Here is a 22,565-nt window from a genome sequence, read left to right as displayed (position 1 = left end):
GCAAAATCATATTATGAATAAAGTCAATTGAGTACTGTTCATGGCGTCTTTTATTACTTAGGTTTCATTGTTGGAGCCATCGTGACTGCTCAATCATCTTTAGAAATCTCAGTTTAAGCGTTGTATTAGCGTTACATTTATTGCGGATTATTTATATGAATATTTACAATTATTTATCTGATGAAAAGTCAGGTAAAACAGTACTATTGTGACATATCATTGCAATTTATTTATTTATTTATTTATTTTAAAGTAATTTATTCCTGTGATGGATAAGCTGAATTTTCAGCAGCCATAAGTCTAGTCTTCAGCGTCACATGATCCTTCAGAAATCATCCTCATATACTTATTTGGTCCTTAAAAAACATTTTATATTACGTTCTTCTGCTTAATGTTTTTTGTAGAAACTGTGATACATTTTAAAAGTATTTTTAGTAGTGCTGTCAAGCGATTAATCGCATCCAAAACAAAAGCTTACTGTGTATATTTACTATTTATATATAAATACACACACACACACACATGCATGTATATATTTTGAAAATATTTGCATGTATTTGCATGTTTATATGTATATTTATATAATTCATATTATGTATAAATTTAATACATAAACATTTTTCTTAAAATATATACATGCATGTGTGTGTATTTATGTATACATAATAAATATTCACATTACACGTATTCTGTAAACAGAAATTTATTTTGAATGTGATTAATCGCGATTAATCATTTAACAGCACTAATTTTTATGGAATTTAAAGCATTTATTTGAAATCTAAATCTTGTGTCTCGTGTCTGTACTGCCACTTTTTTCTCAGTTCAATGCATCCTCACTGTTTCTATTAATTTGTAAACAAATTTTTAACCCAGGTTTATGAAGCCCTGATACACATTGTGGTAATAAATCACCCTAGGTTAACAATTATTACAAACTCATCATCTGATCAAATTTTTTGAATTATCTTTAAAAAAAAAAAAAAAAAACCTACAATAATCATACAAATTTAGCCAAAGTATGGAAGCATCTGGAAGGGTAGTTACTAGCTGTATTCCATTGAAATTACACTATACACAAGACATATGCCTAGTCAGCTATGAGCTATTTTTGATCCTGGTGACCAATTAATATTCATTTCAAGTTAAAGAACAAGACCCTTCAAGATTTGATCATGGTTATATTACATTTATTGTCCAGTAGAGGGATAATTCACACATAAATACAACTAGAAACCTAGAGTTCCATCTGCCCAAATCAACAATGTTCAGTAATCCAGTTTCAACAATGACATGCACGTTTCAGAAACCATTAACATCACACTACACCACAAATTTTCACCCAATTGAGTTTTCAGAGTCAGGTAAAACCAGGGTACCACCTTTCCACAGTCTGAGACTTCACATCATGTTCATGTTTACACATTTCTAAATGGACTGCCCTTCAAGCTGGTCCAAATCTAGATCAGACTTGCATTAAACAGTCACAGTATTTTGTCTAAAAAGAAACAAATCTTTTTCTTTTTTTTTTTAATGTAAGTGTATTTTGAAAAAGAAGTAATTTAGTTGAAACCATAATAGAAATCCCAGATGGAAGAAAGGAAATCACTTACTAGCTCTACCTTCATTCTCACCAATTCTAATTGAACAAACAACTTGTCTCATTACATGCACAAATTAAACTAAAAGTCTTATTCACAAAAAGGCCTCGCTGTGGTCATGCTATGCAGTCAGAGAGTATACACACTTAAGTAACAGGTCCAGTATTTGAGAAAAGCTTTTTAGTGAGATAAAACTAATCTATTTAAAGAAGGAAATCATATCTTTGGGTTTGCATTAAGTGATTTGCAGTTGTTTTTATATATTCAAGCACTTGACTGATTAAATAGCACTTCCCAATTTACATCATTTAACCTCTTTGATCAACCCATATGCTTTTTTATATTGCATTGTTATCATTTTTACTCTGCAGTCTACAATTTAAATAAAATCAGTTATATTTTTGGTCCAAATATCCTTATTGCACATGCAAAGCAAAAAATAATGCAACATAGCTTGGTTAATCAAATTCTGACCTCCTCATACCAGCTCCTTCATATCCCTTTTTTCATAAGATAAATATTAACCTGTTCTCTCAATCCATATTATATGGTTTTTCATAAAGACTGCATGACATCCAACCTCTTGCTACTTTGAGGATTGACGCAGCAAAGCATCAAATCAGAAAAACAAATGTATGCAATATGTATTTACACTATATAACAGATTTCATTTTACAAAGAACTTCAAATGACAAAATTAACCAACAACTGCATAAACGAAATAAACATTCAAATTACACATTTGGTTACAAAAAACAAACAAACAGAAACATTTATGGCTTATATGGAGTCTTGCTAAATGATCTACCTAGTTTCCTTTAAACCGTCAGTGTTTTTGGTGGCAGCAGTGCCGTTGACGAAAGAGCACAACCACAAAATGCTTTTCTCAATGTATTCAGTCATGCCTGATGTGTAAGTTTGCTTGTTAGGTATTAAGATTTCTCAAACTTTGTTGATAAATGTAACCATAAATTAACTGGCATCTTTGAACACAGACATTCAAGTCACCTGCACTTACATATAAATCAAGAACATGGCTCAAAAAATTATAATTATGCAAGAAAATAAATAGTAAATCACCACAAAAATAAAAAAAGTCAAATTCACAAATGGCTTTTTTGTTTTATATAAACATGTTTTCCTTCTTGCTATAATACAGAAAAATGTAAACAGCATGAAATAAACGATAATTTCAAAACCCTAAACAAATATTAACTAAAAAATGGACACAAGGTCTGAGTGGTGTTCCTATGTAAGTGTGTGTGGGGTTTTTTATACCATGTCAGTCCCTTTGTCTCCTATCTCTGAAGTGGGTGACAAGGCCTTTTGTTGGACACCTATTTAGGAGGCAGAGGGTTGTCTGGGGTGGTTGGGGTCAAGACTTCTTTGTAAAAGTTCTCAATCTGGTCTTTGTACATCTTCATGACCACTGGCCTCTTGAGCTTCATCGTGGGCCCTGTGTGAGAGAGTTTAAAACAGCTAAACAAACAGCCTTAATAGACCTTAATCAATATAAAATCCTTACTAACAAAAGCCTTAAATAACACACAAAAAGTGAATTACTCTGAAACTTACCCAGCTCTCCGCCAGGGATAGAGAAATCCTTCTCCAAAACGGTCCATTTCTGGATGCGCTGGGCGTTAGAAGTGGCTTTCTCATTGACGCGGTTGATGCCTTCTTGAATAGCCGTGTGTACGACTCGGTCACGGCCACCGGCGATCTCGCTGACTCGCGTGGCGTTGCTGCCGAGTTTACGACACAACTCCACCGCCTCAGGGGTCAGTTCGTCTTCGGGAGCGCCCGTTTCGTTGTTTACCTGACACTGAGAGCAAAAAAGAAGCGCCATCAGCATTTTATAACAGTAAGTTATGTATATTGGAGTAAAAACGTCTTTTATTAAAACATTTCCCCGTCAATATTTTAAGTAACGTTAAATCGCAGTTTAAGTCTAAATTGGGCTCGCGTGTGCAAAGCACTCCGTCATGATGTGAAGGTGTTGTTGTGATTTCCAATACACAAAATACACCATTTTTGAGTCATTATTCATATCAGAATACAATGGTACGGGGCAAGTTACACACCCAAGGAAACATTATATGAGCAACATTAAGTATTTATTAAGTACTAGTGCTCACTTGCCTTAACAAACGCCACTAATTAGATACAGATACAGTTATTAGATAATAATTAGATACAGATACAGTTTTTTAGTACTGTTGGTTGCCACCAGGGGGCGCAGTGATTCCGAGAAAACCCGCAGAACATGTAGTTACACTCACTGTCCACTAGTTGGCAGCGGCTGCTGTTTGATAACGCTTAAACCATTTATCGCTTGATTATACTGATATGATCTTATTAGAGTGTATTAAAAATGTACTCATGCATCTTTAAAATGAATGTTATCTTACATAACCCAATTCTCTTTTTGTAAGAGCCCTTGGATGAGATGTTCTGATTAGATTTAGAGCATTCACGTTCAGGAGAGCATGACATCGGCTAGGATTACACAAGAAGGCCATTAAAAATGAATCAATAATGTTGAATAAATTTTTCCTTTAGTCATGAACTATGTTTAAAAATGTTTCCTAAGCAGGCACAATGCAACAGGCGGTTTGTCTCAGTTATCTGAGGGAAAAAAAACACAGCTGTTGAGATTTTGGGTGAAAAAGAGTCATATAGCACTAGTGGACAACCTTAACACAGAAGTTTGTATTGGGGTTGTCTGCCCTGTACTGATACCTTAATGGTGAGCAGCATGGAGAGGAACTTTCTCTTGTCTCCGATAAGCATTGCATTGCTGATGAGCGGAACGACCTCTTTAACAGCATCCTCAATAGGCACTGGGGGAATATTTTCACCTCCGGCTGTGATAATCAGTTCTGGAACACAAAAATAAACTTCATTACATGCACCTGACAAAATCACATTGAAATCTGTGTTAAAGTGAAATTATAAACTGCTCAGTGCTTTCAGTTCCAGTGAATAAGAGGAGGCACAAATCTGTTTTCGATTGATGGTCATTACCTTTAATGCGTCCGGTGATAAACAGGAAGTCATCCTGGTCGTGTTTTCCGAGGTCACCTGAGTGCAGCCAGCCATCTGCATCCAGAGCCTCTTCGGTTTTATCAGGCATATTCAAGTAGCCCATGAACACATGACGGCCCCAGAAACAAATCTCTCCATTGCCATCGGCATCAGGGTTGAAGATCTTCGTCTTGCAGCCTGGAATCACCTTTCCACAGCTGAGAAAGAGATGCAAGTGAGAAATAAACTAGAAGTTCAAGCTGAAGTGACTAAACTAGCTTTAAACAACTGAAGGATTCCGTACCTGGTGAGTCTGAAGGCATCGGACAGTGAGATGGTGTGCGGTCCAGAGCTCTCGCTCATGCCGTAGAGCTCAAACAGAGGTATGTCCAGACTGAGGAAAAACTCCAGCGTGTCTTTGGTTATGGGAGCTGCTCCCGTGTAGCACCTCGTACAGCGATCCAGTCCCAGCGCCTTCCGAACCTTCCGGAACACCAGACGCTTCGCCAGTCGATAGTTTAATGGCTTTCTGGACAGGCTGCCATTACTGAGGACACAAGATCATTTCTCTTTATTAAAACCGCCTACAGTTTATACTAACATTATTTCATGTTATAAAATGTCACTAAATGATGTATCAATATTCGTAACAAATCTTTTTTTTTTTCTAATTTAATATAATTTTAGATTTAAATCAATATTAGCAGAATAAAAGTTTGCTTGAAAATTTTAAAAAGTCTTTAATTTATTAGTATTTTATGATTTAGGAATGAAATCTCACATTACAAATATGCTTGATATAATAAATATTTTAATATTTTACTTTTATTAAGTAGTATTAATTGTTCTAGGATTTTTTTTAATGATTTAAATCATTAACATTTTTTAAATGTTTCAAATTTCTAAAACAAGGTTCAAAATAGATAAATTAAGAGCCATATTTTACTTTTTTGTAGCATTTTATTTTTTCCACTTAAGTCAACTTGCCTAGACACAGTTTGGGTTTTTATTTATTTTTAAAATAATGAAATCTAACTTCACAAGTATTTTTAATATAAATTTTATTTTAATAATTTATTTTATTCCTTAATTTTAAACATTTCAAGTTTCTTAAAACAGGTTTAACCCAGATTTTGAATCCCAGATTTTCAGTGTAGTCTCAGACTTTTGGATCTACAGTAAGTACATAAAATAAATACAAAAATTAAAAAAAGTTAAAAATCTTAATCACCTTAATTAATGTTAGTCACTATTGTGAATAAATATTTCTACCTTGTTTTGTGTCTGTGTATGTGTGTGTGTGTGTGTGTGTGTGTACATACAGCTCCATTTTGTTGAGGTTGGTCTGCAGACCCACATCTTTGGCCCAGGATGCCACCTTCCGGCGCACGGTGGAGGATTTGGCTCCAATCGACTTCATCTTTTCCTGCATCTTCTCCCACACTCGCGGCACACCCATGAACGCAGTAGGCCGTATCTCTCGTAGAGTGTTAGCCAAAGAGCCCTGGAACATACAGTGACTTCTATTAATACGCATGTAAGCAGTCTCAGCATGGTTTGCCAAAGAGTTCATGTTCACGTGTATATGCCAACATCAGCTGACACAGCCAGGGATATATCAGGTGAGACAATCAGGTATGTCATATCAGTTTCTGTCCCTGTGATCCTAAATCAATGACTCTAATATAAAACAGCACTGTAGCGCTACACTGAAACCCACAGATTGAGACACTACAGATATCACATGCTCAGCTTCTACAGATCACAGGAGACACATCATACACGCGTTTTAATATAATATCAGCAGATCTGCATTATGTAAGGGTACCTTTAGTGCATCAGGCTGTGCAAAGTACGTGACTCCTCCTGCTATCATGGGAAGCCAGATGTCAATCATCTGTGCAGCAATATGGCTGAGTGGCAGGTAACTCACGACCACTTCCTGTAGCTTATCTGCATCTGTCAGGCTCACATCTCGGCCGGTTGCAAATGCTGTCCATGTGAGCTACAGGAGGAGAGAGAACATTTTAGTGCTGAGAATGACTGGTGACTCATGTAAACCCTTGTTTTTGAGTTATGGAAGATGTGGGTTAAATATGGGCTATGTTTTGCATTCAACTCACATTGTCGTGACTAAGCATGACTCCCTTCGGCTGGCCCGTGGTTCCGGATGTGTAGATCAGTGTGCAGCACTGATTGGGTTTCTGGGAGCTGATGATATCATCCAGCTGAGCATCAGGCTCATCGCGGCCCAGCTCCATAAACTCTGCCCACTGTGTGCATCGGATATTTACATAGCAAATGTCAGATTTCAATTAGTAATGGAGGGGGATTAAAACAGAAAGATTAAGGTCTGAGAGCTGCATTGAAATATTTGACTAATCAAATGTACCGTGTAGAGATTGGGCTTTTTCTCTTTCAGCTCATCTTTGTATTGGATAATGGCTTTTAGGTGCGGTAATTTGTCCTGGACCTGAAATAAAGTGCACAGACACAGAATAAGAGATCATCAGGGAAAAGCCTACAGCAGATGTGTTTAATCAGCAGGTACTGAATGTCTGATTAAACTAGAGACCCTGAAGATCATTCTCAAGATCTGAGAACTGGCACTGTATTTTTTTTCTCTTTATCTGTATACTTCATACAATCATACTGACAAAAGACAGGGCAATTAACATTTATGAATTATGAGATTTAGGGCATACATGTGTTTAACTACTGTAGCTTAAAAATAATATCACAGTGTAAAAACTTCTGAATAGTAGTGTAGATAAAAGTTCTGATCTGAGTGTATTTAGAAAAGGTTCTAGATAGGATCATTTGGAAATAGGTCCTTCACTCTCATTACCTGCAAGATCTTCTGAAGCTGTTTGTGGTTTTCCACCACAAGGATGTTGGCCTGGCAGTTCTCCGCCACATACTGGCACGCCTCGGATGAGTTGGTGGTGTAGATGCCCACAGCAAACCCCCTGCCAACGGCATACAGAATCCCTCAATAAACATCCTTAAGTCTGTTAAAACTGTAACCAAAAGGGCGAGCAGTTCTATAACAGGAAACAACTTCAAACTTTAACATCATTCCCACCATTCTGACTCCACCTATATGTATTAGGGATGTGATTTTTCCATATAAATATGGATTTCTGTATTTTCCAACCTCTGAGGGACGACCCATGTGATTTGCATTGATCCGATGTTTTTTTTTTCTTTTTTATGGGGGAGGTTGGTTACTGCATGATGATTGAAATAACGCAAATGGCCTTAAGCGATTACCTAAATAAACTGCAAAAAGGATCATCATAGACGGAATGCTCCTGAGAGCGCTGCACGAGCTCGCAGCATCATCTGCAGGACAGTTCAGAGCATTCAAAAGCACCAAACGAGAAAACAATAACAGAATAAACGCACAAAACCACTCGACCCTTATAAATTTATGAAAGACGGAGAGAATTTGAGATGGCTAGTGCTGTCATAAAATTCACAACGGTTGTGCTGTAATTATATAATAGACTGTAGTGTGACGTGCTACATGTCTGCTGTTACAGGACTGTTTTTAATTTCGATTCACTGTTGGTGCACAACATTCATCATTAGAAACGTTTATAAATCTGTTGTTGTTAACAAAAAGAAGTTTCAGTGTCACATGATCTTCAGAAATCATTCTAATATGCTGATTTGTTGCTCAAGAAACATTTCTTATTATTATCAGTGTTAAAAACAGTTTTGCTGCTTAGTATTTTTGTGGAAACAATGATACCACTCAAACATTTGTATAAGATTTAAAAAAGAGAAACAAATTAATAAATCAAGCATGAAAGTGACAAAAAGTGAGTGTAGACATTTAAAATGATTTCTATTTGATAAAGGCATTAACGAATTTAATTAATATATTTGATAAATGCAAATAAATGCTGTTCATTAAACTTTATTTTTATCAAACAACCCTGAAAAATAAAGTGCATCATCATTTCCACACAAAATAGGAAGCAGCAAAATTGTTTTCAACATTGATAATAATCAGAAATGTTTCTTGAGAGGCAAACAAACTGTAATGATTTCTAAAAGGTCATGTGACACTGAAAACTGGAGTAATGATGAAGAAAATTCTGCTTTGCATCACAGTAATAACATAACATGTTATAATATATTACAATTCAAAACTTATTTTGTATTTGTAATAATATTTCACAATATTTCTTTTTTTTTTAACTTTATTTTGATCAAATAAATTCAGCCTTGATGAGCAGAAGATAGTTATTTCAAAATCATTAATAATTGTAATCTTTCCAAATTTCTGGCAGGTACTTTAATTATAATAATAATTCTATATACTTTACTATAATATATTATAGTACTTTATTATAATATGTTATTATATTGTTGTCACGATTATTAAATGCTGCTTTTTATTTTTTTACAGGACAGTATGTATTTTTACAATATAAGATATATGTTTTAATGTGCTAAAATGTATATTTTTAATAATGAGTGATGGGGCGTGGCTTGGGGCGTGGTCATATTTTCCTTCTTTTTTGTCTCTAGCTGATCACATGCCTGATGTTTACCAACTCAGACAATATGATGATGTTTAACAAGTACAGGTTGTACTTCAACCATCCGTCTTCACTAAAGTCATAAAGGCAGCTGGACAGTTTATGGCACAGCAGAGCCACTTTTTGATGAAAATGATTAAAGCTTTGTTTGGGACAAACATGGCCGTGTTTCCGATCAAGGGTTATGACAGTAGAATGCATGTATGTTTATGTTTGATTTGAACAATCAAAAAGGACAGAGTGTAAACATCCTAACAATAAACACTTACCCAGCTAAAATAGCCCCGATGTCAGCAATAAACCACTCAGCTGAGTTAAACCCAAGGATACCGACGCCGTGGTACCGCTCCAGACCAAGCTGTGAACATATACACACAGTTAGCATGTGTACATAAACATTTCAAACCAAAATTTCAAATCGCAGGCCCGATTTGAGGCATAATGTATTGTTTGCATGTAAAAGATGAAATTGTTTGAGTTATCGCTTTTAAGTATTCCAAGAAGTCCCACATTTTTGCAGTTAAATAAGTGTTTAGTTAAATACTGCCATTTATCTGTTTAAGATGTTTGCTAGTTCATTAACTCCAAAAGGTCATCCAATTCTCAAACAAAGTTTTGCAAGAAGACTTGGAGATAAACAATTTGTGAAGCAGTTTGGTAAAAAGACCCAGTATTAAAATAAATTATTAAAATAATTATTCTTTTGTAAAACAGACTTGTTTATATATATGGATGAATGGATGAATATGGATGAATGTGCCAAGCTGCATCATATTTGAAATTTAAAGGGCACCTATTATGCAAAATCCACTTTTACATGGTGTTTGGACATAAATGTGTGTTGGCAGTGTGTCATTATAGTGCTTAGCCTTTTAAACGTATTTGTGTACGTACATTAAGTATTTTTTTAACTGATCAGCGTCACGCTTGTGAGATTAGTTTGCGGCATTCATTGCGGGAGATTCGTTCGGTAGCGCGGTCGCACTGATCGGTCAGTTGATCCTCGTCGATGACAGGTCAGCATGGTGCGAACTCTGTAACATCGTGCTGTTTCGTCCCACTTTCAGTGCATTTGGCTTCCCACATGTATGACTAAACACTGGTTCTCTCACTCTCAGTTAAGATGCTTCTACCAGCAGTTTATTGCTGTAGATATGCAATGCAGAGAGACGTATACGCAACGCTCTCTTCTGGAGATGGGGCGGAAATATGTAGGTAATTCGCATTTAAAGCGATACACTCCAAAACAGCTCTTTTTTAGACACCCAAAAAACAACATTTTCCAGCTGTTATAATAAATGATCTGTGGGGTATTTTGAGTTGAAACTTCACAGACACATTCTGGGGACACCCAAGACCAATATTACATCTTGTAAAAAGGGGCATTATAGGTGCCCTTTAAAGTCACATCAGCCAAAATATGACGCATGCCGTGTCATCTAACATCTCTTTCGTGATGTCTTTCTTTTGTGTTTATGCTGCCTAGGGCAGCGTTTCCCAATCCTTGCTCAATCCTTGCTCCCCCCCAGCTCTTCATATTTCGTATGCATCTCTTAGCACGTACCATGTTTGTTCTATTCGACTGTAAGTGCCCTGCGAAGTGGACATCACCGGATATTCCGCCATGATTCCAGTTCGAAACGAGTGTGCTCATGTTCCATTCAAAGGGCATTAAAGTGTGTGTGATGTGAGTTCAAAATGTATTTACAGAGGCATATGATGTCACACTCGTCTGTGTGTAAAGAAGCTGGGCAGCGCAAATCCATGAATGAATGTTCTGAAGTGAAGTAAACTTGAATGGATTTCTCCTGCTCAGGGAGTAGAGAGCAATGAACACTGTGTAGGAATCATATCAATCAGAACGCAGTTCATGTTCTAATGAGCTGGTTATATGATGATCAGGTGTTAACTAAGAGAGACATGCAAGGACTGGGATTGGGAACCGCTGGGATAGGGTATACACAACTCAATCTGAACCACTCCCATAGGGTTTGAGTCGTACAAGTTACACTCCTTTTTAGTTTCTCCATAAACAAAACCATGGAAATCTGCCCACATTGGCCGCCAGGCATGACGAACTGTTCCCCACAGGGAGAGCGTGACCAGTTGGGAGTTGAACTTCATCCATAGAGACTGGGCATGGAAAAACTGAAGACGATAAACAAAAGCCTCCAGCTGGAGAGAGAAACTATTCTCAGGTACTGTGGCCAAATATCCTCAAGCTGCACAACTGAGGGACTAAAATCTGGCTCTGACTGGGTTGTGCACGATTCAAAAACATGTCCAGGTCATATTACACACCAAAAGCAAAAGTCAAAATATGAAATTATATATTTTGAATAAAGAAAATGAAGCCCATTTTAGAACATCCATCCTAATACTTATTAATTTAATGTGAACATAAACAATTTTCATTACCATAATGGAAAGGAATTAAAATGGCAAAAAAGGAATTATTTTTCTTTATTCAAAATATTTCTTATTTTTGTCTTTTGAAATTGTGGTGAAACAATAACAGTAACAACACACCTTATCACACAGTGCACTTATTGCTGGCACTTTCTCCCGGAGGTAACCTGAGGTCAAATGCTTTATTCAAGGACACAACACTGACTGCATGAGGTCTGTCTGTGATCTCAATAACAGTTACATCAGATTATGTGTGTTTATTAGGTTTTAAGTGTTTGTTATCAGGTACCTCTGACATAAAAACATTCCTTTTATCAGGGACATTAGCGACTCATTTTAGAGAAGACTGTAATGCTAAACAGCCATAATCTCAACAGCGACCGCAAGAAGATAATGAAAATTACTAGTTACTCAATTGCTAAACAATAGAAAGCCATGGGTCAAATCTGTTATGCTACCAAGGTGCTAGACTCAAAACTCAGCCTGTTAATGCTTCTCACCTTTAGTATGTTTTCCAACTGTATTACAATTAGGGCTCAACAGTATCAGTGTGAAAGAGTTTTAGGCTAGTTGCCAGTCTGTCACAATTGGTTCTGAGTGATGTATTGAACACTGATGTGATTTTTGCTGGTTTACATGTCAGTCTTACTCGCTATGATATTTTGTTAAAATAGTATGTAGTATAAAAAACCTGATTTAACAGTCCTCACCTTGAGGAAGCTCTTGGCAGCAGTGCGGCAAGACTTGTAGTACTCGTTGTATGTCATGGTTTTCCACTGCTCTCCATCTTTCCAGCCTAGTGCGTTGTAGTTGCCAAAGCGTTGGACCGTAGAAGTAAACATCTGGTTCACACGGGTTCAGCCTCAGGGACGGACTCACCCATCCTGAGCTTCACCTCTCCATCCCTGTGTGTAGTCCAGAGCTCTGTGCCCTTAGCAGGCAGGGAGAGTGAGTCGGGACGAGGGGTGGCACCTACAAAGGGAACAGCCATTTATTGCCATTAATAACTATTTATTTTGGACAGTGTTGTCTGATTATCTTTTAATCACACAACTGTAACCAGACAACCCGTATAAAACAGTTCTGTATGAGTAACATGGTACAGTTATGGTATCAGGTAGTACTTTGAGATATAACAATGCTGAATAATAAACACTGTATAAACTATTATATTCAAAGAGCAACACAGTAAAACTTCATTGGTAGTGAAATCTGTTCTAGTATCTATGTTGTGTGTTTCTGTGCACAGTTTCTAAAGTCTGAAGTGTCTGTGTGGTCTTTTCGTTTGCACAGAAGATAAAGAATTTCTGCTGCAGCATCTGTTTTTTAAATCAGATGTTTTTAGTGACACACTATCGACACTTTCACCCCATTCATCACTAGTATCCAGTATACACTCACTAGCACAGAGTTTCTGATGAGGCTTCAAAAGCAGAGCACATATCAGTATGCAAACTCTTTCAGAAAGTGACACCGTATTTTCATGCCAACAGCACAACTTTTTTGCGAACAGTTCAAATTTAAAGGTGAAGTGTTTTCACTAGAAAACAAAATTGAATCTGTTTATTTCACCAGTTGCAAGGGTTTATGGCAGGAGTACTTGCTTGGAAACAATTTTTGCTTTGGCAAAAGGAGCAGAAATGACAAACTTCACATTAAAAAACAAAAATAGTTAAAGAAAATAATATCTACAGGAATTTATTTTGACTGATTTTGCAGCGGTGCATGAAAGGGGAAGAAAGCCACCCTATAACTGTACAACGTCCTGTGCGGCGTCAGTCTGATAAACCTATAACTATATGCTGACTTCTGCAAAACCGTTTGAAATAGAAAAACAAAGCCATCACAGCAGCTTGACCTGTAATCCAAGGTCATGTGACTTGATGACCTCATTCAAAGCTCTGTTATCTTATGTAAACATGACAGACAACAGCAGAGCGATGGAACTTCTGGAAGTTCACACATGAGTTGCTTTCAAATTGCTCTACAACTGTTTAACTCATATGTGACTGTAAAATTACTATAAAAACATTGTCATCCTGCAGTGAAAGGAAAGGGAAGTTAGTTTGCATAGGGACAGAAGCGTCCTTTTAAACAATTGCTCTACTGAGCACTCAAAGGCCCTACTGATCTCAAGTTCTCCAAAAGTTGAGGTTGCATTAGAGTTTTCATGATGAAAACACTGAGGAACATTGAGCTGCAAGTTGTGGGTTAGTGCTCTGGCCAGCTTTTCATCGCTCTGCTCTTTATCTGTGTAGTGCAGAACTGAATGCACACATGGTGGTTTTGGGGCCTCAAAAAGATGTATATGGCATGTGTTCAAAATGGTGGTTACGGTCTTATGTGCGTGTATGAGCGAGAGTTACAACACCTTTTCACCCAAGTGTTTGTGAGTTTAAAGTGATTTGCGAGTGTTTGTAAAGCAGCGAGAGTGTGTGATCTCACCTGATTCTGTGTGCGTGGTCTGTTGGGCTTTGGTATTTGATTGCTCTTCTCTGGCACATGCTGATTCCTCCTCCGATGACTCACTGTGAGGAAATCAGGAAATCGAATAATGACTTTTCCAGACAAGCATCATTCTGGAGTTTAAATAGTTTCATCTCTCTCTCAGACAGCCATAAGTATCATCTTACATTACTTACATTATTCTGTGAGCAATGAGTCAAATGAGTGTTAATGTCTTTCACCATAGTGCAAAACTTGTGGTCTTTTATGCATATAAGCGTTGATTACATTTACCTTGCAGTGAAGTCACATGACAGTTGTTCGTCTATGTGAAATTTAATGTCTATGTTATCAGTGCTTTTAAAATAAATTCTTAAGACGTACTGCATTTCATACAGTCTGACATACACTAATGTTCAAAAGTTTAGGGTTAGTGATTTTTGTTTTTGGAAAGAAATTAATACCTTTATTCATAAAGAATGCATTCATTTGATCAAAAGTGACATTAAAGACATTTTTAATGTTACAAAAATATTCCAAATAAATACTGTAATATAAAAACATTACAGTTTTAACAAACATACTGTATTAAGAAACACAACTGTTTCCAACACTGATAATAATTAGTTTATAAATATATAATAAATAGTTTCTTGAGCAACAACTTAGCATTTTAGATTGTGACACTGGAGCAATGGCTGCTTAATATTCAGCTTTGCCATCACAGGAAAAATTATAAATTAAAAAAGTTATATATTATAACAAAATAGTTATTTTCTGTTTTATCTTACTTCTTTTTCCTTGATACTATTTTATTTTACTTGCTTTACACAACTGTAAGGGACATAAAAAGTGATGTAATAATGCATGTCATTATGTTAAAAGTATCTTTATTTTATGAACCTGGCATGGCACAGGCAAACATCCAGTGGTAACACAACCAGTTTTTAATACAATGACAACAATCCCACATGCCTTATATTTTGTTTACAAACACAAAACTAATGTGGCTGATCAAGCTTGTCAAGCTTGTACGTATAAATATCAATGGGAATTTAGTTGCAGACCTGACCTAGTTTGCATGCATGCATGCAAGTGTATTTGCACACAAAACAAGAAATGAAATGGAACTGACTTTGCCGTAGACTCGGCGCTGGTATCTTCCAGGGAGGCGAGACTGTCTGCTGTTCCACAGGACTGGAGGAGGCTCGCATCAGCTCCTGGATGGTCCATCACTACAGCTGTGGACATGGCTGTAGGTTCACACGCAGTCACTAATGAGAACAGACACAGAGTGTTAGGAGTAGCACTCAAAAGGTGTTTTTTTCAGCGCCTAAAGTAATTATCTAGAGAGAAGGGTGGGCTTTAACAGATATATACAATTTAATGACTGCAAATGAGACATATATGAAATTAAGACATAAAAAGATAAATTATTAGAACTAAATGAATACTTTTTACATTATATTTACTCTGAGTTGATTTTAAATATTTATAGAAAATTCATGCTCAAGTAAGCATGGTCAACAGCTAATTTTGAACTATACAATTCAACAGTGAATAGGATGTTGAGTAAAAGCCTAAATCTAAAAGTAAGCACACGAATGACAATGTGACAGTCACATGGCCAAAAAAGCATGAAAATGATTTCAACAGATGGGGCCTTCCCTTCTCTTCAGTAGGGTTTCCCCATATGAAATCAACAGTTTTTTCCCCCTTCAATCAAAGAAGATCATTCACTATGATATCAAATTTTGGGAACAAGTTGTCCAAAATCAGATTAGTCTCCCTTCACTTCATTTTATACAACCTTTTATAACAACCCTCAATAAACAGTCTTATTGGAAACCATAACAAGGTCAATTGCTCAGGCAGATGACCATATTATTCCACAAAATTCCCAAACATGGCCCCTGGCTCCTTATCTCTCAGGGTGGACTGAACAGTAATGGTATCATTTCCGAAAAAAGGAAACGCGTCACTATTGCCGGAAAAATATTGCTGCCCACCATTATATTATCTTCTGCCCTCTCCATACCACAGCCTGAACTCAGCACCTTTAGAACAGCATGTTGTTTTTACACACCGCTGCCATGAAAACACATGCCAGTGACGCTGCTGCCCTTCTGTAATGAGCTCTGGCAGCAGGGCTCACATGAGAACAATCAGATATTGCCAGCGCAAAGAAAAACAGGCTTTCAGATGTACTGAACAAAGTGAAAGAGAGACTGAAATAAACCCAGGGCATGAAAAACAAACCTGGTGCTATTCATCAGCCTTGTGCTTCATGAGCTCTTGCACAAAGGTTTTGGTTTTAGGTGCTTTTTATGGATGAGATAATGAATATGGTGACTTTTTATAATAATGAGCAACAAGAACTGTGGTAGTACTGACAATATTTTTTATAAAAAACACATTATTGTTACACTGAATGACATCTTAGTGGGTGTCTACTGTTTATTGTTTTGATGCTTGAAAACCCCTTTTCATGTAAATTCGGTTTAGTAGAAACACTTAACCTACACCTCCAATACATTTCGGTTTAGTAGAATGATTTAGCCTCTTCCTTCCCCACATTTCCAATCAATTCACCTTGGCAACTTTCCTCCCAGCAGAGCAGTCCTCATCTGCCCTCAGCAGGTGCCATGGCAAGAGATCCTTACAGACACTCTCTAACCTCTTCCAGCCCCAGCTGACTCTCAGCATGCACTCAACAATAGCAGATGCAAATCCTTGTCTTGGCTGACGTCAGCTTGCCTGATAACATCCTCATAGACTCCCTTGTCTGGAAACTCAAGGTATAGTGGTCAAATTCAAAAGGGTTCATTTGAGATTTTTGAACCCATGTGACACTGCATCTCATTGCTGGTTTGACTGATGTTCCCTTGTGTGTCTTGTAGCTGGTGGGTGAGGATGTAACTGATCAGCATTTTAGAACATTCATAAGATTCCCACACTACACTGTCAGCTAGCTTTGACATTTATCTGGATTTTTAAAACTCAAGCAACCTTTACATTAAAACCTGAATTTTCAAATGCTTGAATACTATCAGTTATTTCATTATGTAGAAATACACATCTTCATTCTGCACATTCCAGTTTAGTCTCTCTTCATTTCTGTATCTTATCTTAATCAGTCATCTGCTGTCATGTGATAAGTCCAAAGCTGTGAATAAGTGGCCATGTCATCACTCTACAGTGATACACTGCATTTATAGTGCGACATGGCCTTGGCAGCAAAAACCCAATATTTCTTTCCTAATGACTAATATATCAGCTGATGTTCAACTGGTTGAAATTTCATCCTTGAATTAATGTCTGTCATATCTCAGAATGTCTATATAGTATATATATAGCTCAAAAAGCCCCATGTGGTGTCCAGGAACATCTTTGGTGCTTGTGGGTTCCAGTAGTCCTGTATTTTCCACTCTGGGACTGCTGAGGGACTTTCTGTCAACATTCCTGGTGAATTTGCATCAGGAGAACTGGCCTCAACCTGAGACCTACACTGACAGTTTAAGTTTAGATTTTGATTTTTTTAAATAATTATTTTATCTAGAATGCTACAATACAAATGATCAAATGTGACCTTTATAGAGACATTTATAATGTAACAAAAGATTTTTATTTCAAACAGATGCTATTCTTTTGACATCACAACTGGTTTCAATAATAATCAGCATCTTAGAATGATTTCTGAATGATAATGTGATACTGTAGACTGGAGTAATGACAGTTCAGCTTTGCCATCACAGAAATAAATTACATTTTCAAATATATTAAATATATAATATAATATTATATTACAAGTGTGTCTACCCAGCAGAATGATAGGAGAATATAAGCACCATGTCCTTGAGTGTACACAAGGGTTTTGCAAACCATGTCAGCCCCACCTCAGACAACAAAAACATCCTGTAATTTACTGCCGATACATACCAGGCCGTCAAAACCGGCATTAACATACAGGACTCAACAAGAGGACAGGAGAAGGAGGGGTTTCCACAGCTGATACTGGCAGCAACTGTCGGCTACACTCAGCCCCCACCCGAAAAATTACCATCTGTATGCCGGCACAGAGAGCAGCGATCTTGCTCATAAGAACAATCGGATGAAGAGGACACTTAAAAAGTTTCCAGTGCCCATTTTCTCATTTATTTAAACAAGAAGCTTGTGTTTGACAAATATAGGCATGTAAATTTCCACTGAAACCAAATCGCTCATATGTAAAAATCGTCTCACCCGGCGTGAATGAGGCCACACCTCTAAATTCATACCACAATTCACATCCATTCGGATCTAAACACATCGAATACAAAAAATTATTCACGCATCACAAACACAGATCTGTTGCTTTAGAAACTAACTCCCAGTGTTTAGGGCTGTGATTCATTCTCACCAACTTTAGCTGCTATAAAACCATCATTTAACATCTTAAAAACAAAAATGGACTTACAATGCATCTTTACAGGTTGGAAAACACTGCTCTGTCTTTGGCTTTTCCGTATCAGGAGATGAAATGCCCGTTTCTGCGGTTTCCTTAACGCCTGACTCCAAAATGATGGCCGCTTACTCACGCCCTACAAATGTGCATGTAGCACATTCATTTTCAAACACAGAGCTTTCCCCTCCTCCGTAACCACACCCTCAACCGGCACCATCACCCCCTACAGTATCCTCCACCCTCCCCTCACCAACAACACTCCTCATGCTCTGATTGGCTGAAATCTCTCACCCCACAAGACTCACCCCCCATATAAGGGCATACCAACCCACTGAAGGCAGGAGGGGGTGGAGCTTTAAAACATGCACGCCACTCTCACTCTCATACATGATACAAACCAATGCAGATGAGCTAACAAAAGCAGCACAGCTGCACTGACATCAGTCTATAGACACGTAACCCACAAACGCACATCTGTCCTGTTTACAAGCTGCCGTAATAATGCTGACATTGTGCAGCTGTGCATTTACATACATGAGTCTGCTTGAGCTTTCTGCTCTAATTTGCCATCTTCGTCGTATGAGCAACCACAAGTGCAGCTAGCTGACCTTCAAGAGTTCATCTCATCTAATCAAGGAAACCAAAAACTAAATATGGAAAGAGATGTGCAAGCAAATGCTTCCTACAATGAGCTGTTCTCATATGAGAAATATAAAAAAGCACTACATAGATGTGTATACAGGATGCTGTGCATGTTTAGTAGGGTTTAAACAAGAACAGAATTAGGTCAGAATAAACTTGAAGCTGCTTTAGATGGTCTAATTTTACTTGATAAATGACTTTGAATACTCAAAAAATTTTACTGTATGTGGCGGACTGTGTGTCACTGGTATGCAAATTACACATACTTTGCTCTTCATTTGTTGCATTAGCATTGAAAAGATTCCTGTGTCTGTGAATTTTTTTTAAGAAATTGATCCTTTTCTTAATCAAGGATGCATTAAACCGGCTGAAAGTCACAGAAAAAAACCTTTGTTAAAAAAAAAGATTTCTATTTCAAATAAATGCTGCTCATTTTAAGCATCATGGCTTCCACAAAAATGTTTTCAACATCGATTATATTAAGAAATGCTTCTTAAGCACATAAGCATATTAGAATGATTTCTGAAGAATCATGCACTAAAGACTGGAGTAATGATGCTGAAAATTCAGATTACCATCACAGGAATAAATTACATTTTTAAATATATTCAAATAGAAAAGTCCTTTTAAATTGTAATTATATCTCACAGTCACAAACAGTTTTTTTTACTGTATTTTGATCAAATAATGGAGCCTTGGTGAGATGTTTGAACCATATGTAAAAGATAATAAAATATATGTGAAGTGCAGGCTTCTGACCACAAAGGTTAGTTTAGTTTAGCACAGGCATGTCGAAACTGCACACACACACACACACACACACACACACACACACACACACACATATATACATATATCACTAGATCTACATCTTAACTTTAGTTGCACTGAAGCAGGAAGCTACATTTTTCTTTAAAAAAAATAAAAAAATGTCTCAGAAATTTATGGACGTGAATGTAATTTGGCAGCAACAGAAAAGGACAGAATATGCCACAAACTACAGAGACTTGCTTGTTTTGTCCTTGTGCACACCGAATACTGTTATTTAAATGGAGGAAAAAAGAGCAATTTTTTTATATAATGCTAAAAAAATAGTAGAGTCCATTTAACAGTGACTGGTTAAAGTTTTAGTAAACCTCACCCCAACAGTTCACTAATACATGAGTTCTTATTTGATCACATATGACCTGAAATTAAAAGCTTTCAAAAAATGGTAATGTGAAAACATCAAGAAACTAAACCAAGAAACCAAATATTCCAAATGTGTATTAAAGTTAAGCAGCACATCATGTAAAATTCTGACTGATGTACTACAACTTTTCCCATGACACATTTCCCAGCTTCACTTAGAGGAACAGGAAATTACTCCTGCACACACAAACAGGAAAAGCGCGCAGTTTCCTGTGAAACAGGAAAGGTTCACATTGACATCATTGTCCCTCCTTCAGTGTCCTTCCATGCAAATCAATGCACAAGATGTAATCAAATATTATATATATATAATATATAATATATATATATATATATATATATATATATATATATATATATATATATATATATATATATATATATATATATATTATATAATGTATTAAAATAGATATTTCCTTCCCCATGGTTACTAAGTAATCCATTTACTAAAGATTATTTACATTACGCCATTAAATCTGAACCAGCTGTCACTGTTTGAATGTTATTTACACATTTACCAAAGGAGTGGTGTCAGACGCTGATAACACAACCCACCATATGGTTTATTATCCAGTGTTTACTATTGTAGAACACATGACAGTATTTCTGTTGACTCATTAAGAAACTCAATTTTTTAATTTCTGGATTCTTGGAAAATACATGGGCATGAAATCAGTCTTTATAAACAAATCTTTTAAAAGAATTATTCATTCTATTTAACTTCCATAAACTTATATTTTTCAGCTATAAACAATGATATTATTAGTTGGATCTACTAAACAAATAACGGTTCCACCAAAAACAAACAAACAAACAGTGTAAATAAACGAAACATCTTGTCCGCAATCAAAGATCTTCTGACCATAGAGGATTATTTCTGCCATTGAAATAAAAAGGTATTTGCGACTTTGCAATTCTGACTTTTCCCCCAACTTTTTTTTACAAGTTTATTTCACAAACTCTGACCCCCCCCCCCCCCACACCAAAAATAATAATTAAATAAATAAGGTACTGTGATTTTTTTCTCTCACAATTTGGACATGTAAAATGCAAGAGAATATGTCATAATTGTGAGAAAGAAAGCTGCAGTTCCTTGATTGATTTATTGATTGTGTGGCAGAGATAAGATTCCACAGCACAAAAATCCCCAGCACTACTTTGGGCACTGAACCGAATGAGTCAGACCCTTAAACCTCAAGGAAACTACCTGATGTTCAGTCAGTGGTCTCCTGTGGCCTGTTTAACTCACTCTGAATGCAGCGGATCATTTCATTCACTGCATCAACAACCCCACACCAACTCAAGATCTCATCATTTGACTATCCTAGAAACCCCAATAGGTGACAATTTGCATTTCTCGGGAATCATTACTCACGTATAGGCAAACATGTCTACCTTTGAGTACCAAGGGTAGTGTAAATATTCGGTGGTAATTTTAAGTGACACTGCAGTGATGTTCCTCTCCACCATAGTCAGACCTTCGACCAGCCAATGACGGCGTGGCTCTGGATAGCCATGCGATCACGTGACCGCTGAGCGAATATCCTATCCCCAGCGCCGCTGCCACAGCAGAGAAGCGTCTCCAGAGGAAGGTTACGAGCGTCAGTTTGTACTACAAATCTCGCGGGGATGTGGCTGCTAGGGTTACCAGGCAATTAAAAAACTGTATTTGTGACTCAATCACAAATTAAAAAGGTGTTGAGAGCTGCATGTTACTTAATTTCTTTTAATGTTACATATCGTATGTAGTGCAAAACACACTGAAGTTGAGTTTTTCGAGATATATATATATATATAATTATTTTTGACTTGATAAAAGATTTAAAATTATATGACATGCGTATGACAGACATGCACGTGTTCGCACGTTTCACGCTTCAGAAACCTGAGCAATCGGAATGTCTTGCTTGGTCGCTAATTAGGCTAATGTAAACACAAATAACTAGTAGCAATCACAGACTTAACTTTTAGCGTCACTAATATAACACTCACAAATACATTCTCATTGAGATATTTAATTTCGTACTCACCGTTAGTTAAAAATATCCGGATTTCCAGGTGTTACAGTTGTCACTGCAAGGTTTATGCAAATTTCAGATTCAAAGATAGATTTGAAGTCAGTTGTGAATCGCGATGAGAGAGAAAGATAACGCACGCTGATGTGTCTGTTTGTGTTTACGCGTGAGACTGTCTGAGAAACACACACCGGTTGACCTCATGAAGCTCACGCCTGCTCATAAAGTCATCATCATG

The 22,565-nt window shown here is 36.8% G+C and overlaps 1 protein-coding gene across 1 annotated transcript; it reads right to left on the bottom strand.

Annotated features, from left to right (window-relative positions):
* Positions 1-1,173: 1,173 nt before the first annotated feature.
* LOC122138193 (long-chain-fatty-acid--CoA ligase ACSBG2-like) lies at positions 1,174-18,666 on the bottom strand. Its single transcript, XM_042729148.1, is given in 16 exon segments — positions 1,174-3,057; positions 3,177-3,423; positions 4,341-4,480; positions 4,626-4,843; positions 4,930-5,172; positions 5,948-6,129; positions 6,454-6,630; positions 6,749-6,898; positions 7,018-7,098; positions 7,474-7,594; positions 9,448-9,536; positions 12,298-12,443; positions 12,446-12,559; positions 14,033-14,115; positions 15,168-15,306; positions 18,489-18,666. Coding segments are annotated over 16 exon segments (2,256 nt in total). The 5' UTR covers positions 18,496-18,666; the 3' UTR covers positions 1,174-2,938.
* Positions 18,667-22,565: the final 3,899 nt, after the last annotated feature.

Source organism: Cyprinus carpio, chromosome B8 (assembly GCF_018340385.1).
Source record: "Cyprinus carpio isolate SPL01 chromosome B8, ASM1834038v1, whole genome shotgun sequence".
In the NCBI taxonomy this organism is placed as follows: Eukaryota; Metazoa; Chordata; class Actinopteri; order Cypriniformes; family Cyprinidae; genus Cyprinus; species Cyprinus carpio.
Note: the sequence above shows the minus strand (reverse complement) of the source record. Positions and strands in the feature narration are given on the sequence as shown.